The sequence below is a fragment of the Erpetoichthys calabaricus genome, chromosome 10 (assembly GCF_900747795.2).
Source record: "Erpetoichthys calabaricus chromosome 10, fErpCal1.3, whole genome shotgun sequence".
NCBI lineage: Eukaryota > Metazoa > Chordata > Cladistia > Polypteriformes > Polypteridae > Erpetoichthys > Erpetoichthys calabaricus.
In genome coordinates, this window is record NC_041403.2 from 32,613,384 (window position 1) to 32,639,763 (window position 26,380).

Sequence of the window (26,380 nt, forward strand, 5' to 3'; positions counted from 1 at the left end):
TAATAATAATAATAATGACTACACTCTAAAATATAAAGGAGCCAAAGGCGATTCTTCAGAATGATGCCGTAGGAGAAGTGTATTTGGTTCCAAAAAGAACCTTTGCTGATTTGTAACCTTAACAGATTGCATAAATGACTATGAACTGCTGATAACAGATTTGTGAAACACCAATGGGTTCCTAATTTTAAAAGGAGTCCGGCTGCATAAAATCACACAGGCTAAGTTTGGGTTTCTTGATCCATTTCTATACTGTTTGGTACCCTCCTATGCACTAAAGATTTCTGTCTTGTCCACATATAAATAACCTTTTTAAAGCCTAAGTGACTGATTTCATATGCCGAGAGACCTTCCCAGAATAAAATGGTTAATTGTCAAGCAGTGTGTGAACTGGGAACCACACATCCCAGTAAAATGCCATTAGAGTACCACTCTTTTTAAGGATGTACTGTTATTAGTACCACTAATACTACTACTACTAGGATAATTTAGTATTATTATTATTATTATTATTATTATTATTGTTATTATTAGTAGCTGTAAGAAAGTTTAATGAGGTCACGCCCTCGACCAGAAGTGGTTGCCTGTTCACGACAGACTTTTCTTTCCGCCATATTGGTTTATCTACAGCATGTTTGTTTGTTTATTGTTTCAGTTATTTTTTTAACGTTAAATAAATATAAAATACTGGAATTGAACAGTCTCATATCGCCTGTCATCTGACCGTGACTCCTGCGCTCGGCTTTCTGGTAGTTAAACCCCGCGAATTAGCGCATTTCCAGAGGTCCCTGACAGCCCCCTTTTACAGTAGTTGTAATATTTGTACTAGTAATATTATTAGTTGCAGCTATTAGTTTAGACAGCTGGTTATAATCAATAGAGTTAAATAATGTGATAACTTGCACAAAGTTACAAAATTAAACTTGTAGACAGTAAGGTTCACTTCCAAGTCCTCCTGTGGCAAATTCATCTCCTATAAGTATGCCAGTTATACGAAGTGTATACGTTTAATTCGATAATTTGTTCGTTTTCTTAACATGCATCCTGTCCATTAACAATCTACATAATTCATTGTTAAACGTACTGTATATTATAACTTTAATCCGGTTTATATAAAACGATTACATACAATTACTCGACTACTCGGTTTGCAACCCACAATGAAAATATATCATAAATATATGTAAAAAAGGCAGAGTGAGACAAATCCCTTTCAAAAGTTAATATTTATGAGTATTTGAAAATGTAAAGAAAAAGGCTTCACTTGAAAAAAGAGGAGAATGTCATCACCTCGCGAAACTAAAAATCCTGTAGCTTACGGGACCGAAGCGTCACTTGTGGACTGACACCAGTCAGTCGGTAGCGGTGTGCTCCGTGTGCGGCCGCTGCTGTCTCACAAGGCATCATGCGCGAGGCGGAATGAAAGATGAAACATATACTCGAACATCTCGAAATTAATAATATGAACACGTTGTATTTATATAGCGCCTTCCCCATACTCAAGATTAAACTGTCTGTGGAGTTACAGCAAGGAAGAATTTCACTGTGCCCTGTACACGTGACAGTAATTACCCTATAAAGCTATATGGACGGACACCCCAGTATACGTTATGGGATGTTCAGCACATATTAAGAATTGGCTTCCATTTATACATCAATTTTGTGAATCCGAAAGCCTTATTTTTTTTTTGTTGCAAGTGAATGCGTGTTGATGCCATCTGCCCTTGCAATCTATTTACTGTATGTATGTATTTATTTCGAGCAGTCAGTCTCGGGTAAGAATAGAAGCAAAGCAACAAGTCAGCAGCTAAAATAAAAACTCTGAAGGAACACCGGCGCCTCTTCCAGAAAGCGCTTTGACACCCAAAATCTCGGGACTCCGCCAGGAAATCCTCAGCGCCGCACCGCTCACCTCGACTCCCAGTTCAGCTTCAGGCATCGCTAAAGAAAACCCGTAAGTTCGAGGCAATTATATCATCAGTGTTTAAATGTCAGATATTTGCTGTCTGAGACGACTTTGACAGGCGTTAGCTTTTAAAATACCGTCCTTTGTTTTTTCATTTTTAACCCATTTTATTGATACAAAGCGTAATGCCTGTAGATCTGATGTTGCTCTGGAATACAAAACTTGCGCACTAAGGCATAAATGAAAAAAAAAAGTATGCGACTCCCGACTATTGCTTTCAATATCACTCAACATTATTAAAGATGCATCTGCTAATTGTATTTTATAGGTATGCGGAGCGAAAATGTTTTATTAAGGCCAGGAAACGCTGACCTTTCCCTCTAAATTTCCTTAAAACTCGTACAGAAAGGTGCTAATAAAACATGCGCCACTTATAACTGTGATTTATACGTAACATAAAAAGAATTAAACGAATTACGTACGTAATTTAAGCAATAAAAATAGACAGGCCACTTTAAAAATACTGTACGTGGAATTTGGGGTTGCATATCAGGTAGTGGGATTATCAGCACCGATTACAAATATGAACAAGCGCTCATTTGTGATAAGTCTGTCCCACTAACGGAGCCTACACGGGCGCTGTGTGCGTCAATGGCGCCCAGTCCGGGCTTTGGCTCTTGTCTGTAATCTCGCCCACGACGATACGACCCTCACCATTTTTAACGAGATTAAGCCTTTTGGAAAAATGACCGGATTTCTAAATACCACTAATAATGTATTCCTATAGCTCTGCGGCCCTAGTAAATAGGACTGACCTTCCATTAAATAACAGCACCTGAGCTGTCTACAAAAGAGAAGTCCTCAGTCTAAGAAATATGGAGACATGTAGATGTAGACACTGAAAGGTTTAGATGACTGCGATGAAAAGTTTAAGCAAAAATGACGCAGACTATGTCACTCCTCAAATGAAATATATAGTCTGTAGTGAACTATGTTAAGGAACGAATAGAGATATTATGTATAGTATAGAAAGAAAGAATGAAAGAATATAACTGGAATAATCATAGTATACAACAGCATATAATTCACAGAAAATAAAATAAATATAAGGTATGTTTTGAGGTACTGTAATATAAATCAAAGCAAAAAAGAAAAATGAAAAGTTGCATAAATAAATAAATAATCGATTTTTCACATAAGCAAAACTGTCAAATGGCCAAACAGTTGTGTAGCCCAGCACTTAAAAATGAAGATGCCAGGGTGCTTCTCCGGGGCGATGACATAGGGAACCATTGTTGGCTCTCAACCGAGCCATCCACATTAATGCTCCAGAAACTGCATTTATTTATGTATTTATTTATTTATTTGTTTGTTTGTTATTCGTAACAGCTTCCATAAACAGATTAAAACAAATTTGTGAAACACCAATGCGTCCCTGATTTTATAAGGAATCCTGCTGTATACAATAACACGGAATAAGGCTGATCTTATAATATACATTAAAGGTCTGTACACATAAGAATCTTTTTAAAACCCAATTTTTATATGCAAAGAACTCTTCACGTAATAAAATGACATTTAGTCAAGCAATGGTTCTACAAGAAATCGCACAACTCAATAAAGCGCCATTAAAGAATTCAACATTTTTGTGAGTGGACACACAAAAAGAATGGAATTAAAATTATGTTTCTAATGGTCACCACATCATTCAATCATCGGTTAAAATCGTGCCACTTTATTACAAATCCACTTTCATAAGGGGATCGGCGCCTACACCAGCAGCATCGGGCGCAAGGCAGGATTCGGCCCTGGACTGAGCGCCACTGCAATTTAAAAACATTAAAAGTTGGCCGGTAAGGAACCTGACTACAACAGTCGATTAACCAGATTTATTTATTTAACCCGAAATGACACATTGCGGTAACACGTATAAAAATCAAACTCTTGACATTTGAATCCTTCTTCTTCTTGAGGTGGATGACTCGTTCATCTGCTAAACGAATTACCGTTCCAGTAGAGTCTAACCCGAAAGCACTGGTGGCAAAGCAGAGTCGAGTCCCGGCCGGGACGCCAGTGCACCCCTGATGCCCGTCCATACTCGCCGCTCCTTGGTCGGCCTTGTCTCTCCACCAGGTCAGTGCGCAGTCACCGTGAAGTGCCATCAGATAAAATACAAACACACTTCTTGGCTAACACAGAATAGATAAATCACGTTTAATGTTTCATAGACTGTGTTATTTGATTGGTTGAAGACTGAATTTGGGTTGTGTTACCGAAACATTTGTTACATTATTTTCAAGCAGTATGAAATTGAAAGCGTATTTGAATAACAGCACAACAGAAAATGCCAATTAGAATGCATGTTACACGTATACGATACTGCAGTGTAATCTCACTTTACACTTTAGTGTACCTTGGCTTTCATGTGCTGTACCACTTAAAAACCAGACAAGCACAAATTCAGTACAATAAAGCATTAATCTGAAATGACACATTAGAACGCCTACATACAGGTACAGAATTTCAACCTTTCACACATATTTGTCCAGCATTTAGGTTCCTTAGAATGATATGTCGGAGTCCCTAGGAGTGTTATGTTTCTTTTGGAAAATCTCACTCTTTCTAATACATGCATACACCTTATTGACGGGTTTATGTAAAGTAAAAATGAGTTTTGCACCCGATAGCTTTGTTGTCAGTCCATTGAATGGACGTTTTTTTTTTACGTACATCAGTCCCATAGGGAAAGGCCGGTAAATCCTTAATGAGCCCACTGGAAGGTCTGGGAGGTTTGGTATGCGATTTAATGAATGATAAGAGCGCGGCAGCACATTAACATCAAGGCCGTCGATAGTCCTGAGGTCCACGCGCTGGAGATGTCCATTCAGAGCACAAATGAATGGCACTGATACAACAATCAAAGAGACATGGCCAAACCACGCTTTTATATACTAGCCGCGTCTACAAAAAGAACTTATTTTCGGCCCTGCGTTTGCGTTACTCCATAAAATCATATATATTTAATTACGAGTTACATTCCAAGCGCAATGTTGAAAAGCGTTGCGCTGTATACTGTCATTTTTTATTTAATTCGATCAACTTGTATTCCATAGTGCTGTTCTTTACGTTTATTTGACATTTGTAACACTGGCAGATTAAGCGATTTGCTTTGGATCACCGGCTAGGGTCGAACACGAGTCGTTATCGTTTAAGGTTTTGAAAACTTTACTATACAAATACACTTTTCTTAAATATTCGCATTTCAAATGAAAAAAAGGGTAGGGTTAGACTTTACGTAAAGGTATCCTTTTCCACAATGCGCCTCATTCTTGCAATAAGCAAACTTAATAGCGCTCTGTAGTACACTTCCGTAAATACTTAATTGCTCTTAATGCGCATGAGCATTTTTTTTTTCAATCATTAAGTCGCTGATAATGACCCTCCTAAATCTTCTAGTAGCCTCAGTGGTGAACGGTGCCGCGCTCCTTTGGGACTGGTAAGGACTGATAACGAACCCATCGGAGGCAGCTTGGCGCAATTATTATCTTCAATTCATTCCAAACTCTTATCTATCTATCTATCTATCTATCTATCTATCTATCTATCTATCTATCTATCTATCTATCTATCTATCTATCTATCTATCTATAGTGCCGTTTTATCTATCTATCTATCTATCTATCTATCTATCTATCTATCTATCTATAGTGCCGTTTTATCTATCTATCTATCTATCTATCTATCTATCTATCTATCTATCTATAGTGCCGTTTTATCTATCTATCTATCTATCTATCTATCTATCTATCTATCTATCTATCTATCTATCTATCTATCTATCTATCTATCTATCCTTCTCATCGACAGACAGCTGCCTGGTATATCAATACATCCTTTGACTTCGTGTTTTCCTGTTTTCTAAACTAACAGAAATTCAAATAGAAAAATGCCATCGTCTAATTCCCTACCCCCGCCTCTCCCTTCCCCAAACCAAGCATGGCGTTTGTTTTAGGAATGTACCGAAAGACTTCATTCCTTTTTGCCAATATATATATATATATATATATATATATATATATATATATATATATATATATATATATATATATATATATATATATATATATATACTTTTTATTCATAAAATTGTTTCCGATCGAGGTCATTTTTTTTCTTTGTGTTCATTCAAAACCAATGCTCCACTAATCGTATTTGGGGGGCATACAAAAAAAAATAGACATTAATGAAGTTTCATTTGCTCTTACGAACACTATATATTAAACAATTATTTCTTCTTAAAGCATTACTTTTAGAAGAGAGGGGAGGGAGAAGATGGGAAAGAAATATTTTGCGTTTCGAATTTGTGCGTTATTTTGAGGGATATGATTACAATTGAAATTCACACCTCGGTATGTGGTGATAAAACGGCGAAAGCCAGGTAAAAGCTGTCTTAGAAAGCAGGTCTGGAGGTCAGGCCTTTAAGTCTGTTGTGTAGCGGATGATGTGGAGTCTGAAGGAAAGCCTCTCTTCACTAAGCAGCTGGTCTGTTTTAATTAACACGGGTTTCTCTATAAGAAACAAGGAACAGCCCCCATCTACTGGCAGGATCGCTGCCATCTCCAGTCCATCACATCCTTCTCCTCAGTCACTTGGACTCATTTTCACATTGGCAAGCTTCTGAAAACCTGAAGGTAAGATAGCATTACGCATTTTGCTTATATCAACGGACTTAGAATGATAGTTATGACGAATAAAACAGTATAGCTCTCTGTTGAGGCGTTCCATATCGATCAAATACACTTAGCACTTTAAAAATCATTATCGCCATACCATTTGCAGACTCTTGTGATACGAATCTGATTAATGGCAGGTAGAGAAGCAAACGGCAGCGGTGCAATTCACCTGTCCCAGAACATTACGTCTCCTCTATTGTGCCAGCATCGTTGCGATCTGGGTCTTCATCTTTAAATGGGCAGTGAAGAAATACGCGATACGGATTTTTATTCGAAGTTGGATGTTTGAGGTTTCTGATCGAATAATATTATATTGGGCGATTATAGTATTTACTTAATGCAACAGCGATATTTTAGATTTTTAATGTGTTGAATAATGGTGCATGCACCGTAATATATGTAGCTAAAGGCCCTGATGTTCTCCGCCAAGATAATAAAAAGTAAAAGATACGCAAAACGCATACATTTATCACAGATCAAGAGCTCATGAAATTCAAACATTCGTTTAATATTACAGTACTAACATGACTGCAAATCATTACATCATTCGATTTTAGACACATATACGAGGCTATGTAAATTAATTACGGAATCTATCAAGAATAAATCGATTCTCGCCTGTAGGCAGACTGGTGCTGCTCCGCATTTCAGGCAGTTCGTGGCTTCTCAGTATGTCAGTCACAGGTTTTTAAATAGAAAGCCAAGACGTGTCATCTAAAGTGTGGGGCATGTGTTAATATGGACATTTCTGTAGTATTTCAGCCCAACTGAAAAGTATAAAGATGTTAAAAACTCGTTTTGGGTAAATCTGTACTCACGTCTCGCGAAAAGCAATCGTGCAGAATTATTTGCTTTATTATTCTGCGCATTGTCACGTTACACTTGAGTGATATTTCCTGTAAGTCGAATAAAATGCGCATAGACTAGCTGAGCTCTCCAAGGGTCGTTCAGATTGCACCCGGAAACCTTAATTACAGGTTTGTATCTCACGCAGTGTTCAATAATGATGTTAAGTCATCGGAGCCCAAGTTGTTTCTATTGTTGAGTAAGTCAAATGGTTTTTAGTTAAACAAAACTGCCTGACTGGCGTAATTCTGTGTTTTTCTTACGCTTTAGAAAGTGAAACCTCTTCTCAGCGGGACAGAAGACAAGTCGACTCAAGAGGAATCCTATTAATTAAATACGAAAATCATTCACGGTTTAATAGTCCCCTGCATTTTAAGAGCTTAGTCAATAATTATTAGGTCAATACCAGGAGAACGTCATCCGGACAATGCGCTTAAATCAGTCTAACCAAAAAGGAACATATTAGCAAAAGCTCACGACTGTCATTTTTTGTCTGTCATGGTCAGATTACTGTGGATGTGTATCTGACATCACAATCCAAAGTATCCCCGTTTAAAGAACGCATCGTGTCAGAATAATGGTCCATTGTATTGGCAAAAGTAATTGGTTTAATTGGTAAGCAAGAATGTTCGTTTCTGCCTGCTTTGTCTTAAATATTACGTGCTTGAAATCTAATTGGAGTACGAAGCAGACTCATTTTATTTGAGAGTCGGCGCTATAAACACAAGGCATGACCATGTTTCAGGTTGAATTTGTATCAATTACTTTACAGTAAAAATGATTATTTTGATCTCCGAAAAATAATCAAAGTGACGAATGCTGTCATATGGAAAAAAAAAAAGTATTTACTTAAAAGCGCATTTACGAGATGGAGATACTCAGAAAAGGCCACCGCCAAGTGTATCCGTATATTGGAAGCCAAACGTTTCACCGTTGAGCTCGTCTCACTACGCTGGTATCAATCCGAGTTCATCAAGAAGCATACGTGAAGCAATCACAATGGGCTTTACAAGGGAACGGACATTGGGACGGTTGGTTGTTTTGCAGTTCTGTCTTTTGGAGCTGCCCAACTACATCTAATAGAGAGGCCGTGATGCTGAGATGGAAATGTAAGAATTGTTCAGATGATCGGTCTCAACAGGAATTAACAATTCACCTGCACCTTCGGAGCGAGCGGGATGAAGGTCCTGACTAGTCAAAGAGTGCAGAAAGGAAAGCACTTGGATATTAAACATGCAGTGAAATAAAATAAATAAATAACTAAAAAAAATGATTCGATTCATTGGGCTGTGACAGTAAGACATATCTGAACACGTATTAACACAAACGCAAAACTAAAATAAAATATCAACACGAACATTTCTGAACCCGATATCAAGTCGGCCATGTCAACGACTGATGCCTGAAAAGTAAAACCAGAGCTCACTGTTTTCCTAATAAACGCACTTTAAGGTCACGACGTAAGTCACGTAAAGGCATCCAAAATACAGAAAGTGTAGAATGTGTCACGCAGTTGGGGGACTTTATTGTCACCCACTCGACTTAACCCCACGTAGAGGGTGTAGCTCTGTCGGCGAAATCGCAAAAAAACAACACGCCGGCCACTTTTTAAATGTGTTTTATCACAGAGGAGGTGAACAATTAAAAACTGGCATATTCCGAAGCGTTTAATGCTGGCGAAAATGTAATTTTTTTTTTTTGTAAACGACGCTGTGACATCATAATAGCGTCACGAACCTCGCTAAATGTCTCAAAATGCCATTTCAGTTTGAAATGTAGCCTATAGTGTGATAAGTTTTGAAATGCAGGGCCTTAAGGTAGAAAAAAGACAACATCTTATTCGGCTGGGATCATTTGAGCTGCCGATTCTAATCGTTACAGAGCTAGAATTAGCCATTAAGCACTGAACACGCCACGTATTACTGGTTGCTTTGATGAAAACCATGTTGTTGTTTACATCAGAGCCACTAATTACATTACTTACATGAAGTAGCAGCCCTCCTGTCAGACGCATAAACCTGATTAGGATAATTACACATGAAAACTGTATCCTATACAGAAAGGGTGCTGCCTTGTTGTTAACGTGTTAAGCATTTTCCAAATTTTGAGGACAAAATAGTTTACTTTTATGAAAAATAAAGCCGGGCAAAATCACGTGATGACGGATGTCTTTTACTTTAATCTCTGATGATGCTGTAAATGACATTTTATGAACACGTACACGTACAGATTAACTGGTTGTTTTAACACGCAATTTTTGGGGGATCGTAGGGGGCGGGGTGTGGAGAGATCCCAAAGGAGAAGTGGAGAGATGTCTCACATTCAGGAAGTTCTTAGAGAAAAGGGCTGATCCGTAATCCACCCTGCAGTTAGCAGGCGCAGTTGTCGAAAGGAAGATGACACGCTGGTGCCCAGACAAAGGCTTTGCCTTTCTCGGTCAAATTGGCTTCCTGATGGAGAAGAAATTTTGAGAATGGTTGACTGAACATATGTTATATTTACACAGGCCACATTATTTCTTCGTTGAAACTGAAACGGAAAAAAACGCATACAGTCATTGTATCATCCGTAGAAGTTTGTGTGCCTCACCTGCGTGTACAAGCATAATTAAAGCAATAACGATTGACAAAAACACAATGCTAATGAATATTAGACATATGTTCTTAGTTAAAATTTAGATTGCAGGTGATTTGTTATGAAAATCTGCCTAAGCATTTCGTTACAATTCTAACTACATAAATAGATGCTTAAAAAATAGTAAGTTTTGGCCGCGGTAAGTGAGCCACGCTCTTGATGGCATGCAAGTGTGCATTGTGTACCACCTAAGAGAATATATATATTATATATATTATATATATCTATATATATATATATATATATATATATATATATAGAGAGAGAGAGAGAGAGAGAGAGAGAGAGAGAGAGAGAGAGAGAGAGAGAGAGAGAGAGAGAGAGAGAGAGAGAGTTTTACGTATAAAAGATATGCGCCCACCAGACTGTAAATTCTGAAATACCTCCCATATAAAGGCATCTGTTAGTTTGGGAGTTCCAGTAAAATAATCAGAAAAGAGTCAAAAATCAAGAAATAAGTAATGACCTCTCCCTTAATAAATCCTGTACAAATTACGTTTAAAGAAGTGCTCTGTACATTTAAGATTTGAAAGCAATCAGAAAACTTGAGAAGTATATGGGATATACAATATGGAGACATCCACACAAATACCCACCAAAACACACACAAATATATATATATATATATATATATATATATATATATATATATATATATATATATATATATATATATATATATAAATCATTATATATATAATGCTTTAAAATTAAATAAAAATATTTTCTTCATTTAAATGTTCGGTCATCATATCACAAATTTTACGCCAACGTGTCTCATTTTGTCTATTTTTATCGTTTGATCTAGTCTTTGTCAGCTTTGTCTTTGTTTTGCTTTTGTTTGTTCTCCTAAAAGAGGACTTACATTTTCAGTCTAATAAAGTTGAATGAGCACATACAATAACATTATAATATTACCAAAGGCGTTGCTCTCTCTCTCTCTTTCACACATTCCCTCTCTCTCTCTCTCTCTCTCTCTCTCTCTCTCTCTCTCTCTCTCTCTCTCTCTCTCTCTCTCTCTCTCATGCCAGCGCTACCCATCACCGACTGTTTGAGGAGAATCTGACAGGTCTTTGTTGCTGAACTGAAATTCAGGGAAGCCGAACTCCTCCTACCAAATTATCGAAACTGGGCAGGCTTTTGCTCCGTTCTCAAATAGGACACAGCTCCGAAATCCAGGCAGTCCCAATCTGACCTTCAAGCATTTGGAACCCCTGAAGGAAACCAGGGACCGGACACATAAAAGAAAAAGAATAAAAAAGAAAGACAACAAAGAAAGAAAAAGACCAAATAACCAAATAAGTTAAAAAATGCTTAAGATAGAAAGCCAATTAACTATCATTAGCGCATGATCCACAGTTAGTTTGGCAGCATTATTATTTGGACTATACTTCGGCTCTACTTGCTAAACAAGAGTGGGCTGCAGCTCAGCGGCGCGTCTCATTTTCTACATTTGTTTTCAGAACACCTTTCAGAGAAAGAGAATCGGCGACACATCGTATGAGTACTTTTTACGTTCGAAAGGCAGTAAATCTTTCAATTCGTGTGTCTTTCTGTAGATATTTTGGATGAACTAAGACTGTGGGCTCGTATATGGAAGTTGTAGGGTGCAGGGCAGAAGAGAACGCTTGCACATTCCGTCCATCAGCCATGCTTTTCCACGGCATCTCCGGGGATCACATCCATGGAATCATGGAGGAGATGGAGCGGAGGTCTAAATCGGAGTCTCGACTGGCCAAAAGCGTGCAGATGAACGGACGAGAAACGGTAAGTGTGCAGTTCTTAAGGAATTAAAGAAATTAAATATGGGAAAAGGTGATCGTTTTATTCGCGGAAAAGTTTCTGGTGAGCTTGTATAATGTGCGTTACTTTATTCAACGAATTCATCAGTAATCCTCCCCAAGTTTCTGAAGCTTTTTCTGCTAGTACTGCTAGTTCTGCAGTAACTTTTATAACGTTGGCAACATTTTCCAAGTTCTATGTGGTTTAAAACACATCGTGAATCATTAAAAAATAACTGAAAATTTTGGGTGAAACAAAATAATTAACTTTTGTTGTTGTTATTATTATTATTATTATTATTATTATTAACAATCACATTGTTTCTACTTAGTTAAGTAATACGATGAAAACAAAACTACAATTGCTGATATTTACCAAATTCTGCAGTTTCTGATTTCAGGCCCTATGGAACTTTTTAATTTAGTAAACATTACCATTGCCTTCGTCATTACGTACTTAATGATCTACATGTATATTTCTTGTATTATGGGAATTTAAACAAGTGTGTTACTTCTACAATGACAAAAAAAAATGTAAACAATACTGCAGTCTGTGAAATAATTTTAACGCTACACGTGACCGTACATTTACCAATAAAAAGATACTATCTATAATTTATTTGTATCCCGAATTTCTGAGGTAAGATGTTATTAAATATTAATTCATCGCCCTTTATAACAATTTCTCCCTAAACATTTTTTTTGGTTAAATCATAAAATAACAGGCTAAAAATATACCGTGCAAGTACATATTTCGTATTTAACTATTATTTGTTTTCAAAACTATGCACGTTCATTTTCATTTTCTCTGTTATAAGTACGCGCCTGAGATTAAACTGCCATTTTTCTTACAGATCGTTGAAATAAAAATCTGGCTGGTCGTTTAGCCTGCACAGTATTTGCCTCCAAGTATGAATGAATTTTACAGGGAAACGAAATGCTCTAAATTCGTTATGCCCCGGAACACAGCAAAATACGTTAGTGATAAATAAATTAGACGAGTATTGACAAAAGGGACGAAAAAAACGGAACGGTCCAATTTAACACAACTGCGACTCGCACGATCTAAGGAAGAAGAAAATAAAAAAACTTTAATTTAAAAATAAATAAGAGCCTGGGGTTTAAAAAATCTTGTTGTTAATGAGTTATACTCGGGAGTAAAGAGGAGACATGCTAGATGTTTAGCGTTTACAGTTTTAATATGTTTACTGTATTTGGGTATAGGCCTGTTACAGAGAGACGATAGATAGATAGATAGATAGATAGATAGATAGATAGATAGATAGATAGATAGATAGATAGATAGATAGATATGATTTGACATGATCTGATCTGATACATAAAAGTTACATTAATTTAAAAGTTTCCTTCCAGTATTTTCTTCCACTTGCTTGAGTTATTTTAATTCCTTTTAAATGTGTTTTACTATCAGGAAACCCTCAAATCTGTACAGTGTATATCCGTATACTTTATCATACAGAGAGTTTCGCTGGTGGGCTTTAACCTCGAATGTTAACTGCCTTTTCCTGACGACGCTTGTTTACAGACTATGCCCTCGATGAGCCCGGAGAAGCCGGCCCTATGCGCTGGCTGTGGTGGTAAAATCTCGGACAGATATTATTTACTGGCTGTGGATAAGCAGTGGCACCTCAGGTGTCTCAAGTGCTGTGAATGTAAACTCGCCCTCGAATCAGAACTCACATGTTTCGCAAAGGATGGTAGCATTTACTGCAAAGAGGATTACTACAGGTAAGAGTCTCTTTGACAAACTTAACCTCGAAACATAGATAAATATATTTTTTACTTCTAAACCATGCAGATTTTGTTCTCATTTTGTGCTTTATTTTGTATGATGTAAAACTAAGGACGTTCATAAATAAAAAGGGCCTGTTTTCCGAGCTGAAACTTGTTATGCCCAAATCATAATTAAGTTGTTATTTTCTAATGAGCGCAAGTCTAGCTTGTCCCAAAGAAATGCTTTCTTCCTTTAAAGCAGCGCAGTTGCGTAGTCAGTTAATTCCATGGATTACTAGGCTCCTGTCAAACTAATTTACTCTTCTCAGTGTAGGCCCGGCCTGTGTAGAAACCCCTAATGCTTCGCTTACAAAGCAATTTGGAAGTACTTCATGCAGCTTGCTTTAAAATACCAGTAGCTGGCACAAAAACAAATACCTGGTGCGCAAAGAGTTACGTTTGCCTTCTTTTTTATAAAGATGCATTGGATGGAGAACGGAATAAATAAATCAATCAATCAATTAATAAAGGTTTCAATGTATAAAATTACATTGCAGAATGAAGTAAATGTATGTAATCGCACGTCCAGATGAACTTCTTCTTTAAATTCTGAGGCCTATTGTGGACGTAGTTAAGTACACAATTATAAAGATAAACAAGTAATAGATCAAAAATCTAAATGAAATACTTACACTTATGTAAAAACAAAAGAGCAAATCTTTGTAACGTGAAGGTATTTCAGCTTTTCCAACCAATTCTGCACTGGTGCTGTGTACTGATATTTCCTGGGATGATTCACAATGTATGCCACATATATTATATAACGATAGTAATGTTACTCTTTCATTTACTAAATATGCCCAATAATGTGTTGCAACAGGCGTGTTTTCTGTTTTTTTTATAGTTACTGTTTGATATATCAATCCATTGGAAGAACAAACCATTCCGTAGGTGTCATCTTCAAAATATTCGTCAGAACGCTTTCATGGTGACGTCTCATTCCATAGACTTTCTAGATGTTCGCCTAAAATGTTTTAAGTGTTGCGACACAATTAATTAAGAGCATGTAACTTACAAACTAGCTGGTTATTGATGATTAATATTTCTCTTTGTTCTGAGACCCTGAGAGTGAAGGCTTCACTCTTTCAGACCGTTGCCGTAGTCCATAACTGGAGTGATCGCACTCTGATTATTTTACTAAATTCATTTTTCGATAGTTGCCTAGAAAGTTTAATAGCAGCACAGGGTAATTATTATTATTATTATTATATAGCATCACAGATGTCATTTGGTGATTGTTAGTAACAGCCATCTTCCAAATGGCCCATGACGTGACTTGTGTTTGTTGTTTCAGAAGGTTCTCAGTGCAGAGATGTGCCCGCTGCCACCTTGGGATTTCAGCCTCGGAAATGGTAATGCGCGCCAGGGACTTGGTTTACCACTTGAGCTGCTTTACTTGCACCACTTGCAACAAGACACTGACCACGGGAGATCACTTTGGCATGAAAGACAACCTGGTTTATTGCAGGGCCCACTTCGAGACGTTATTACAGGGAGAATACCATCCCCAACTAAACTACTCTGAAATCGCTGCCAAAGGAGGTGGGTTGGCACTGCCTTACTTCAATGGCACCGGTGCAGTCCAGAAAGGGAGGCCAAGGAAGAGAAAAAGTCCGGCGATGGGAGTGGACATAAACAGTTACAATTCAGGTGGGCATCACTGGTTTTTAATTGCTATCCATGATAGAATTGTTAAGGAGAGGCACAAAAATTCACTACAATACTGAAAGCATGACATTGTTCTCCCGCTGTAATATAAGGGAGAATTTCACTCCAAGCAAAACCACCAATTAAATTAAATTGGCTTACAGTGTTAAATGAATCCTTTAAAATGTATCTATGCAAAGACAGGACCAATGCATACACTTATAGTGTCAAGTTAACACTAGTGATTTTACTGAGATTCTGTGCACGTGACCATAATATACAGTATATACTGAGTCAGCAACAAATAATTCACTTACAGGACACAAGAGACGGAGGTTCGAGGGAGAGCAGCAATCGATGTCGGCAAGTGGCGCTGCACACGTTCTTGTCAAATCCTTATAATAGTTTACAAAACAATGACGCAATTATGCGTATGATAACAAGAGAAAAACACAAGAATGATAGAAGTGTTTACTGACAAAACACGTAACGGTGTAATTTGTGTCAGTCCTCAGGTAAAGCTATCAGAAGTGACAGTTAAAGGGAAAGCGTTATAAAATGCCCAGGGGGATGTAATACGATTGAGACTCGGAGACCTAATTATTACTAAGCGAACTGTGGTGTGTTGTCGGATATCTCTTTAAAAGGGCTAACTGAAATGTATAAAGGTGAATCAGGAAACAGAATACATTTCTACGTACATTTTTAAGAAAAACACGGAAATTATTAGTCCAGTTGTCATTTCATCTAAATTACAAACATGCTAGTAAAGAACCTGCATATTTACGAAAAGGCCGCTCGTGGTTAAATGCAGTCAGTCCACACCAAGGAGAGACGGGTTTGTTTTGAGATAATAATAATAATAATAATAATAATAATAATAATAATAATAATAATAATAATACATTTCATGTATAAAGCATCTTTCACGTGTTTAAAGCGATTAATACGACAACATGAATCTAAAGTGAAGCGTGCGCTATAGGCCAACGGTTTGAAAATCCTAGAAGTTTACAGCTAGAATATATTAATATTAATTAAAACATTGCATGATATTTCAGAAAATGTTACATGTTTGATGGTGTATAAGGTAACAAGATAAACAAGTCGACGAGGATTCCCAACTTTCCCATTACATAAATTGCAGAAACATCACCTAAATGGAAAGCTACAAATGAGAAATTTCATTGTGATGTCACTTACACTGAAGAGCTCTCCCATTAAACAAGAGAATAATAAATAAATGCAATAATTCAATATATGTCCGAACAGTTAGCAAAACGGACAACTTCAACGTTTTAACATACTTCTAACATTTTTTAACACAATTTGTTTAATGTCAAAATATTTTACTAGTCTTTAATTTAAGATTTTGACACATTAATACATTAAGAAACGTGGTACAGTATATGTAAAGAAACGTCAATTTATTAAAATCTATCTATTATATAGTGCCTTTCACTATCTATCTATCTATCTATCTATCTATCTATCTATCTATCTATCTATCTATCTATTGTATTATATAGTACTATTTTATCTATCTATTATATAATGCCTTTCACTATCTATCTATCTATCTATTTACTGTATTATATAGTACCATTTTATCTATCTATTATATAATGCCTTTCACTATCTATCTATCTATCTATCTATCTATCTATCTATCTATCTATCTATCTATCTATCTATCTATCTATCTATCTACTGTATTATATAGTACTATTTTATCTATCTATTATATAATGCCTTCCCGCCTATCTATCAATTTATCTAAACAGAGCCCAAACTTATAACGCAGCATACATAAATTAACAAACGAACTTTTTAAGCTTATACAAAAAAAGTACAAGTAAAAAGTGTTTACCCCAAGGAAGAACTTGATCCATATACACCACTCGTGCTACGCAGAATAAACTATCGTCTTTTATATTTAGAATTGCGGCACAATTTCGACAGTAAAAGTTGAATGCGATGTATTAGCTTAACAAATCATTTAAGCACACATAGTAACATCAATAGAGTTAAATTAATATTGTAAAAGGTCCATATTTTTACTTTTTCCATATACTTTTAATGTTGTTTTTTGCACTTTGTTTGACGCCCACTGCACGCCCACCCTTCCTTTAAAGGGGTCTCTCTGCCTTTCCCAAGGCTTCTCCCATTTTTTTCCCGTCAAGTTTTTTTTGGGAGTTTTTCCTTCTCTTCTTAGAGAGTCGATGCTGGTGGGTCGTCAAAAGGCAGGGTCTGTTAACTCCTTGTGTGATTTTGGGCTATGCAAAAATAAATTGAATTGTACTGTATATGAATTCGTTCAATATTGGCAATTTTACTGAGTAGCAGACCGCAGAATGACAAATCCTTAACTGTTCACATGTGATATCAGACGTCGTTCGCATAACTCATATTTGAAACAGTTTAATATATAGCTTTTTGTTCTAAGTTTAATATATAATAGAATTGCAAATTTCTATCAAGTGGGCCGTTTAAAAGATAAACAAATCACGTTATCCCGGCTGTGCGCACTCTCAACACAGCAATTAAAAGTAAACGTTGTAGTAATGAAGAGATCTTCCACCCCTCTGTCCTCAAGAGCACACATTTCTCGTATCCGACATTTTAAACTTTTCTTTTTAACTCCTCGACTCTGTGTTAATCCAGCGCCTTCCTTTGTCTTCACTTTTGTGGTGCCTGCCAGGTTTCTGCCGTTCCTCTTGAATGGAGTAATCTCCGTGTTTATTGTTTTGAATTAATTGAAGCTGACGCTGGGATCCCGGGATTCCAACGAGTTCCAAATCGTCCTGCGAAGCCCGCAGTTGCTGACAAGAATAACTTTATACTTTCAGTCCTGAAATAGCACGTGGGAAAAAGAATTCTGCAAGGCTGGCGCGCGGTCTTTTGGACCCATCGCCAGAAAGACATACAGACAGACATGTTTGGCTTTATTTTTTAAAGCAGTTTGCTGTATTTACTTTAAATTGGTATTCTGTTCCAGTCACCTGCACTTTGTACCAGAATAACATGCCTCTCTTAATAATATAATGAAATAGGCAGGTTTTGAGAATGTTATGTACTAAACTATTTTTTATTACTTTAAAATCCGCATTATAAAATATATATTACGAAAATAAATATATCATTTAGAGTCTTCTTATCCAAAGCGAGGAAAAATACTGGAAGATGCAGAAAATACGTTTAGGATTTATAAGAATGCGTGAAGTTGTAATTGTTTTCCGGAGAAGACATTCAACATTTTACAGCTAGAACATATTACATTCATTATACACCATTACATGATGTTCGCCTTATATTCGTCAAGATACTATTAAAATATTATTTTCGAAGATATTCTTCTTATTTATGCTGTATTATGATGGATGCACAAGAAGATGTTCTAATTTTCATTCGGAGATTTGACAGTTTTCAAACGTTCACTCAAACCAAAAGACTGTGAAATCCGACAAATGTCCTATTAAACAGTTTCTTATTAAAATCGGTTACATTCATTTGTTCAAATTTTATTTTGCTAAGGACCCAAGAAATAATACCTGTGAAGCGCGTGCTTCAGGAAGTCCCGAGTCCGTGTACTAAACGCGCTCTCGCTTAACGCCAGATAAACAATTTAAAAAATGGTAGATTACCGACACCTGGTGGTCACTGACTGGAATTAAACGGAAACTTCACAAAACGCCAACGACTCGATTCATTTAAAGCAGCTGCGTCTGCGTGTACTTGGGCCCAGCAGGAAATAACGAATGCAAGAGGGATTCGTGAAATTATTTCGTTTTAATTTAAACAACTAAATTATTGTAAAATTCTGAAACACGACGTGACTCAATAATGATCTTCATTAAACTGAAATCTGCATACGTGCTAATGGAAAAATTAACTACTTCCTAAAGTAAATTAGTTAGTATATATAATCGAAACACACGCAGCAACTAATTAACACTTTGTCTGGCACTCGCAAGCTATATTGAAGTAAACATCAAATTATTCGTAAAGTTTTGTTTCTTTGCACTAAGTAGCTAGAGATTTAAAATGCATATGCATATTTGTCATGTGGTTATATACAGTATTTACGTATTGATTCAATGCCGACCAAGTCTGTAGTTAAAAAATATGAGTGACACAGCTATTTATTTTTAATGAAACTGGAAATTAAAGGTAAACATATTTTAGAACAATAAAGTAATGTTAACTTTAAGCTGCCGACTCAGAAACAAGTTAAACAAGTTGATATATTTTGAAGTATTTGCTTGATAGATTGTATCTTGCATGGTACTTTACAGATTATGATTTGTCAGTTATACTCCGATTGTAACATATTATTTTTAGGAGTATATTTTACACAAGCAAAATATCTAACGTTATTTATAGTCATCAGTTAGTCAGTCATTTTCCAACCTAATATATCCTAAGTACAGGGTCACGGGGTCTGCTGGAGCCAATCCCAGACAACACAGGGCACAAGGCAGGAACAAATCCCGGGCAGGGCACCAGCCCACCGCAGTCACTGTTCATATATATATATATATATATATATATATATATGTATATATATATATTCACAGCCAGAACTTTCCTGACAAGACTTGTAACGTCTTCTTATGGCAATTATTTTCTAAACAAAAACTGATGGCATCCATCCATTTACCTAACCCACTTCAGGGTTGTAGGTCCTGGAGCCAATTCTAGCAGCACTGGGGTCAAAGGCGCAATCAGTCACATGCAGGGTCACTCATGTGGGGCCAAATCAGAGTCCAAAATAAACAGAATGCAAACATCTGTGAGGTGTGGGAGGAGAACAACCACTAGGGGAACATGAACTTTGAAGGAGCCAGAACTTAAAGGCAGGACTCTGGAGTTCTGAGCCTTCGTGACTGATTCATGATACCACCCAACTGAAAAGATAAAGAAGCTGAACAATTTAAGTATAAATGCAAATCTCCAATTATAACACTGGATTCCTAGTATTTTAAAACTTCAGAATTCACCCTAAATGTCTTCCAGAATATTTCATGATTTAGTTAATTTAGAGTTAATATCGGTCAATGAAATGAAATGAAACAAATGGGTTCAGGAAATGGATGGCTGAGTGTAATAATCAATAATAGTCAGTAATAGTCAGCAAACTAACTAGAATTTTTTTGAATCAATAGAATTATGCAGTAGATATATTCTCACCAAGACAATCACCAGGATAAGTGGTTTCGGAAGATGAGATGAGATATTTTCTTCTTCTTCTTCTTCTTCTTCTTCTTCTTCTTCTTCTTCTTCTTCTTCTTCTTCTTCTTCTTCTTTCAGCTGCTCCTGTTAGGGGTCACCACAGTGGATCATCTCCTTCCATATCTTTCTGTCCTCTGCATCTTGCTCTGTCACACTCATCACCTGCCTGTCCTCTCTCACCACATCCATAAACCTCCTCTTAGGCCTTCCAAGATGAGATGAGATATATTCTGTTAAAAAAACATGGAAATGAACGACAATTTTAGACATTAATAATTTCCTGCAGATGCAACCGTCTGCTAAAGAAGTACATTTTAATGGCCTTGCAATACAGATGGACAATTCTCAGTGCATATATTAATTACCACAGTTTTAATATGAAATTTTGTAAAGGGCAGTGCAATACCTGATTTACCAAATTTTTGGACAACTGTTGATAAATTTAAGAAATTGAAATGGAAATAAAGAAAAGAAGCGAAGCTGGCATAAACATTTGAAGTTAACTTGTAATTAAGTGGTGCAAATCCACTAGTGTTAAATTAAGTTGCATAGCGTTAAACTAAACCTTTAAAGCGCGGATTTATGTATGTATGTATGTATATATAGAGAGAGAGACAGACTAACACACACACACGTACATATGTATATATTGAGCAAGTGTTTCCAGATATATACTTCAAGTGTGAATGTAACCCTGGCAATTGTGCAGCGAGTGTCGTGAAATCAGAAAGCTCATGAAAATCCTCGTGGCTGATAAAACACTTGAGCTGCTCAGTCAGAGTAATGTAGTTAAGAAGGGAGTCATCTCTGTTTGAAACCAAAACATTTTTAAACACTGTCACTGACCAAAATGTGTTTTCTTTCTTTCTTTCTTTCTTTCTTTCTTTCTTTCTTTCTTTCTTTCTTTCTTTCTTTCTTTCTTTCTTTGATGTGACAGGAGGTAAAGCCTTACATTTTGTAAACCGCACTATGAAACATATCACTTAATAGGTACCTTTTACCAAGTATTTTCCTGACAGTTTGTCTCCTATCATTTAAAGTATATAAATTATTTTCTCAGTATTTAATAGGGAACATTTCCAAAGCTACGTTTGGTAGGGACCAAGAATAAAATCCATGTAGTCTTTAGTGTTAAGCTTCTCAGTTGTATCTTTATATATTTTAGATGTCATATTTAATGATTTTGTCTACTACATCCTTCTAACTGTTTTTGCCTGAACTGAGCACCAGCTCTTTAGGTCAGTAAATGATTGTTAAGACCACTAGCGGGGCGTCTCACTGATGTGTTTCAAACCACCTGAGCAGCACATTTCCCAAATGAAGGTCAGGACTGAAGATCGGTCCAACTCATTTTGTATGCTTCCTGAACAAATCTGCACTGCAGACGTGAGCCACTGGAACAAGTGGAAAAATACCTTATAAGAAACCCACCCCATTGTTACTTTCAAATTCTATATTATCAATTTAGACAAATCTTTTTCTCAGCACCCAAAGATGGTATGAAAGAAAAAATAATATCTGTGTATATATGTATATGAATATATGGCATATTGCTAGTGCATTATTATTTTTTTTTTACACTGTGTGCCCCTTTTTTACTTTGACTAGGTTGTAATGAAAATGAGGCTGACCACCTGGACCGTGACCAGCAGCCATATCCTCCCTCCCAGAAAACAAAGCGTATGCGCACCTCTTTCAAGCACCACCAGCTCCGCACCATGAAGTCATACTTTGCCATTAACCACAATCCCGATGCTAAAGATTTAAAACAACTGGCCCAGAAAACAGGGCTAACCAAAAGAGTTCTTCAGGTAAGCCTCTCTTCAGCTATGTCTATTAATGTTGTCCTTTAGGAGTGTGTGTACCTTCTAACTGCTTCATTTGCCCACCATTGTATGTGCCAGGTCTTATCTCAATGGTTGCTAGGTTACAGTTTAAAAAAAAAAAGAGAGAGAAAGACCGTAAAGGTCCTTGTATTTCTAGATCTTTCATTTACTGATTGTCTCTTAACAGTGTCAGTAGCTGAATAGAAACAATTCAACTGAAAGGCTGTGACCATCTGAAAAAGTAATAACTGCAGAACCATAAAGGCACACATTTGTCCTGGAAATCTGTTAAGTTAAAATGAAATATTTGAAAATGGCTAAGTCTGTACAGTTGAAAATGTGCTCTAAGTTGTACCTGTTTGGTGTAAGTAGCATTATCTCTTGCCGTGTCAGTCTCTAGGTGGTCCTGACCTAGGTATCATAAAGGCAGCACCCCAGTTCTGTATCTAGCAAACAGTACATGTCATCTAGTCTTGTAACTGTAGTGTAACTTGTAGCAGTGAAACTGTGATGTTAATTACATGCAAATCATTTTGGAAATGATTCTAATACAAGTACAATAAAAAAAAAAAAAAAAAGGAAATGAAATCAAAGTAAAGAAATCAATTGGGATTGGTTTGCAGGTTTGGTTCCAAAACGCAAGAGCCAAATTCAGAAGAAACGTTTTGCGACAGGAGAATGGGGGTGTTGATAAAGCAGATGGCACCACACTCCCGCCTGCCCCCTCGTCAGACAGCGGCGCTTTAACTCCACCCAGCACTGCGACCACTTTAACAGACCTGACCAATCCCACTATCACTGTAGTGACTTCAGTGACCTCTAGTTTGGACAGCCACGAATCTGGGAGTCCCTCACAAACTACCTTAACAAATCTTTTCTAACAGTTTATCACAAGATATTTTAATGACCAGAGACAGATCTTGGGAAATCGAACAAGCAAACGAATGAACAAATCAACAAACGAACAAACTTAACAGAATCAAACTTGGTGTGTAGCATTCGCAACCACTTGGCAGCTGAGTTTTGAACTAATCTCTTTTTTTTTTTTTTTTTTTTTTTTTAATTTTACAGCTCTTCTTTAACAATAACTATGTAATGGAATAACGGATTCGTTATTTTGATTTTTCTCTTTTCAAAGAAAACACCCATTGCAGCTCAGTATAGGAGTTTTGCATAGCCTTTAAATACGGAGGTGATATCCAGGTTTTGCACAAAATATTTTTAATGATAAAGCATAGTTTGCAATTTGGATATGTACAATTGTTCTTTTTTGAAATTTTGTTCATAGTTATATAATAATTATTATTATTATTTTTTTTTTTTTGCATTTTATTATTTTTTTAAGCTAGGATGTCCATAAAGAAAAAAAAAATACTCTTTGTAATGTTTAAATAATTCCATTAAGGTAAAAAACATTCAATATTTATTTGTGAAATGTATGGTAAAGATTTTTTTTATTTATTTATTTCCTTTCTTTCTTTCTTTTTTTCTTTCTGCTTCATTTAAAAAAAAATTTTATTGGATTGTAAGAAACCATTTGCCTATCAACAGCAAAGGACCTTTACATTTGTTGTATGAAAATTCCTTACTAAATATTTATGTACAATAATACATTTTTTTGTAAAGGGTAGCAATAGAACATTTGTGGTCAGATACAGTATTCTTATTTCCTTAAATATGCATTACACAAAGAAATCAAAATTCTAATTAAGTTGTTTCTGTACTCGAATGCCAGGTGGATGCTAAGCCTAACAAATGGTTTGTTTTGGTCAGCTGAATTTTACTGTAGCATGAAGCCAACGGGACTATAGAGATCTGTACAGTGGTAATTGTTCATTTAATATGTTGATTAAGATGTGTCCAAATTAGTACAAACATTGTAATTGGATTGAAATCTATTTTTCTAAAACTGAGTGAGTAGGCCTAAACCTCACTGTACACGCTGTTAATTATCCAGATGCTAGTGTTCAAACAAAATGATAATGTAGAACGACAGAAACACACACACAGGCTTCGGCGAACAATAATCCCAGTCCTGAAACGCAAAGAAAGTGCATTATTATTGAACATTGCTCAGGGTGTTAGACATATATATATATAAATATATATATATATATATCCTAGATAAAATAGACTGAGTCGAGGAATGATATCGATGTAACGCCACGGCCATGCCCGTCAGTTAAACTTTTGAGGCATTCAGTTCTCATCCCATTATGGACTTTTGCCACTGAACAGACCCAGATATTCAAGTTTCTTCAGGCTGAAGGTTAAGAAAATCTCTTGTTGGCTTTTCAGAACATTTCATTGTAAGTGTCAACATTTGTTCTTTGACAGAACACAAATGGTACTCTAGATCTGCTTTCCAAAGTAGACATCTAACTCAGTTTTACAAATGTGCCTTACACTATAACTTGGAAGAAAGTTTGTGAAATTCAGGCTAAATGTGTTGTTTGTTAACTGATTCACATCCTTTTGACACCTCACTAGTTTTGTACTGTTTTACATCAAATTTCTGAAGATCTTTTTATGGTGTATCCTGCTCAAAGGGGACAGACATGGCGTGTCATAGAAAGCAGCTGTGCACTCTTTCAGATATAGTTGATAAATCTTATATATTGATCTTCGTGTTTATAGTACAGTAAGTGGTCTGACAAGATTGTCCATGTTTCTTTGTTTCTTGATAAAAGATGGTGTATAGAAACTATTTCCCCTTAAATATTTATGGACCAAACGGTTGTGATATATCTTATTAAATTTGTGTGAATAAAATACTTTGCTTTTAATGAGTTTTATTTTATTATATTTTAATTAAAAACAAAAACTTGTGTTTGTGCATTTCATTCATAAAAGGTGTGCTATTTCTTTACGGTGTTTCGTTTTTTCAGTGACATCAGCAGACTAAATATCATTCAGTGTTGAGTGCTCAATGCAAATCTTTTTGTTTTTTTATTTTTTTTGTTTGCTTTTTTGTTTTATTTATTTCTTTCTTACCAAGTAATGCCCCACTGATTTGCCAATTAAACCCTGTAAGCAAACCAATTCAAACAAATAATTCTGGTAATTGTTAATGCATGACAAGCTGCTACAAGTAATCAGTGAAATCCATCAATGCCGGAAAGCCTATTTTTTTTTTTTTTACAGTGAATAACATTTTAGAAGTAAAATAAATGCAGACCCCTAAAACCCAGGTTGCTCTGTAGTTAATAAATTCTTACTATGATTTCTTTCAGGGAGAACAAATCTTGGGGCATTACAGCCACAGTTCCCGACGTTTGAAAATTCCCTAAAGTATAAAAAGAAGGGGAAAACTTTGATCGGAATTCTTCAGCATTGAAGACAAAGACAATATTAGGTTACAATAATTGCATATTTAAATTCTTTGAGCCAAAAATGTAAAAGAGACTTTAAAATACAATTTCCTGAATGTTTGATCTCATGAAGGCAAACTAAAAAAAAAAAAAACCAACAACCACCACCACTGTACTTTGAGCTGTTCTTACTGTAAAAAAACATAATATCATCTATTCTTTGTAATGGAATAAACTTCATAACATAGACAAAGTTGTATATAAAAGAAACAGAGCAACCTGGTAATAACCAGCTGGGGGGTAACTGCCCTTTTTGAATTTAGCACATGTCCACTGAAAATAGAGCCATCATCTGACACAAGTACTTGTACAAATTCATAAGCATTTATTCCATCAGCTTGCTAAAAAGTATTTGTCATGGATGTCATCTTTGTAATGCATAGCCTCCGTAAAACCAAGTGACAGAATGTCCTTCAAATAAAAGCCGGTCAAGATGACTGCAGTGATACAGTTGCTCATTATTGACTGACTGCATTGAAAGGCAAACCTAAAATGAATAGCGATTCATAATCTGCATGCACTTTTACATCTTGTTAACATTTCCTGAGATGTGTACATTTCTTGTATGATGCATTCTTTTTTGATGTCAGTTGTTCAAATAAATATTCAT

At 36.1% G+C, this 26,380-nt stretch overlaps 1 protein-coding gene across 5 annotated transcripts; it reads left to right on the forward strand.

The window, feature by feature from the left end:
- Positions 1-1,703: 1,703 nt before the first annotated feature.
- On the forward strand, positions 1,704-26,380 carry lhx9 (LIM homeobox 9). Of its 5 annotated transcripts, none has more exons than XM_051932898.1 (6): positions 1,704-1,954; positions 11,679-11,886; positions 13,447-13,649; positions 14,989-15,344; positions 22,182-22,384; positions 23,023-23,758. In XM_051932898.1, exons 2-6 carry the CDS (start codon positions 11,713-11,715, stop codon positions 23,278-23,280), a joined length of 1,194 nt encoding a protein of 397 aa, XP_051788858.1. In that variant the 5' UTR covers positions 1,704-1,954; positions 11,679-11,712; the 3' UTR covers positions 23,281-23,758. The 5 variants fall into 5 exon arrangements, with proteins under 5 accessions (XP_051788858.1, XP_028666877.1, XP_051788859.1 ...); XM_028811044.2 differs by lacking the exon at positions 1,704-1,954 and adding an exon at positions 6,496-6,597; XM_051932899.1 differs by lacking the exon at positions 1,704-1,954 and having other exon boundaries at positions 11,178-11,886; positions 14,992-15,344; positions 23,023-23,763.

Excerpts from the sequence above, each read along its gene's own strand:
- lhx9 (XM_051932898.1), top strand. The coding sequence starts at position 11,713 with ATGGAAGTTGTAGGGTGCAGGGCAGAAGAGAACGCTTGCACATTCCGT. Across the intron at positions 11,887-13,446 it reads AGATGAACGGACGAGAAACG|ACTATGCCCTCGATGAGCCC; the intron begins GTAAGTGTGCAG and ends GCTTGTTTACAG. Across the intron at positions 15,345-22,181 it reads CATAAACAGTTACAATTCAG|GTTGTAATGAAAATGAGGCT; the intron begins GTGGGCATCACT and ends TACTTTGACTAG.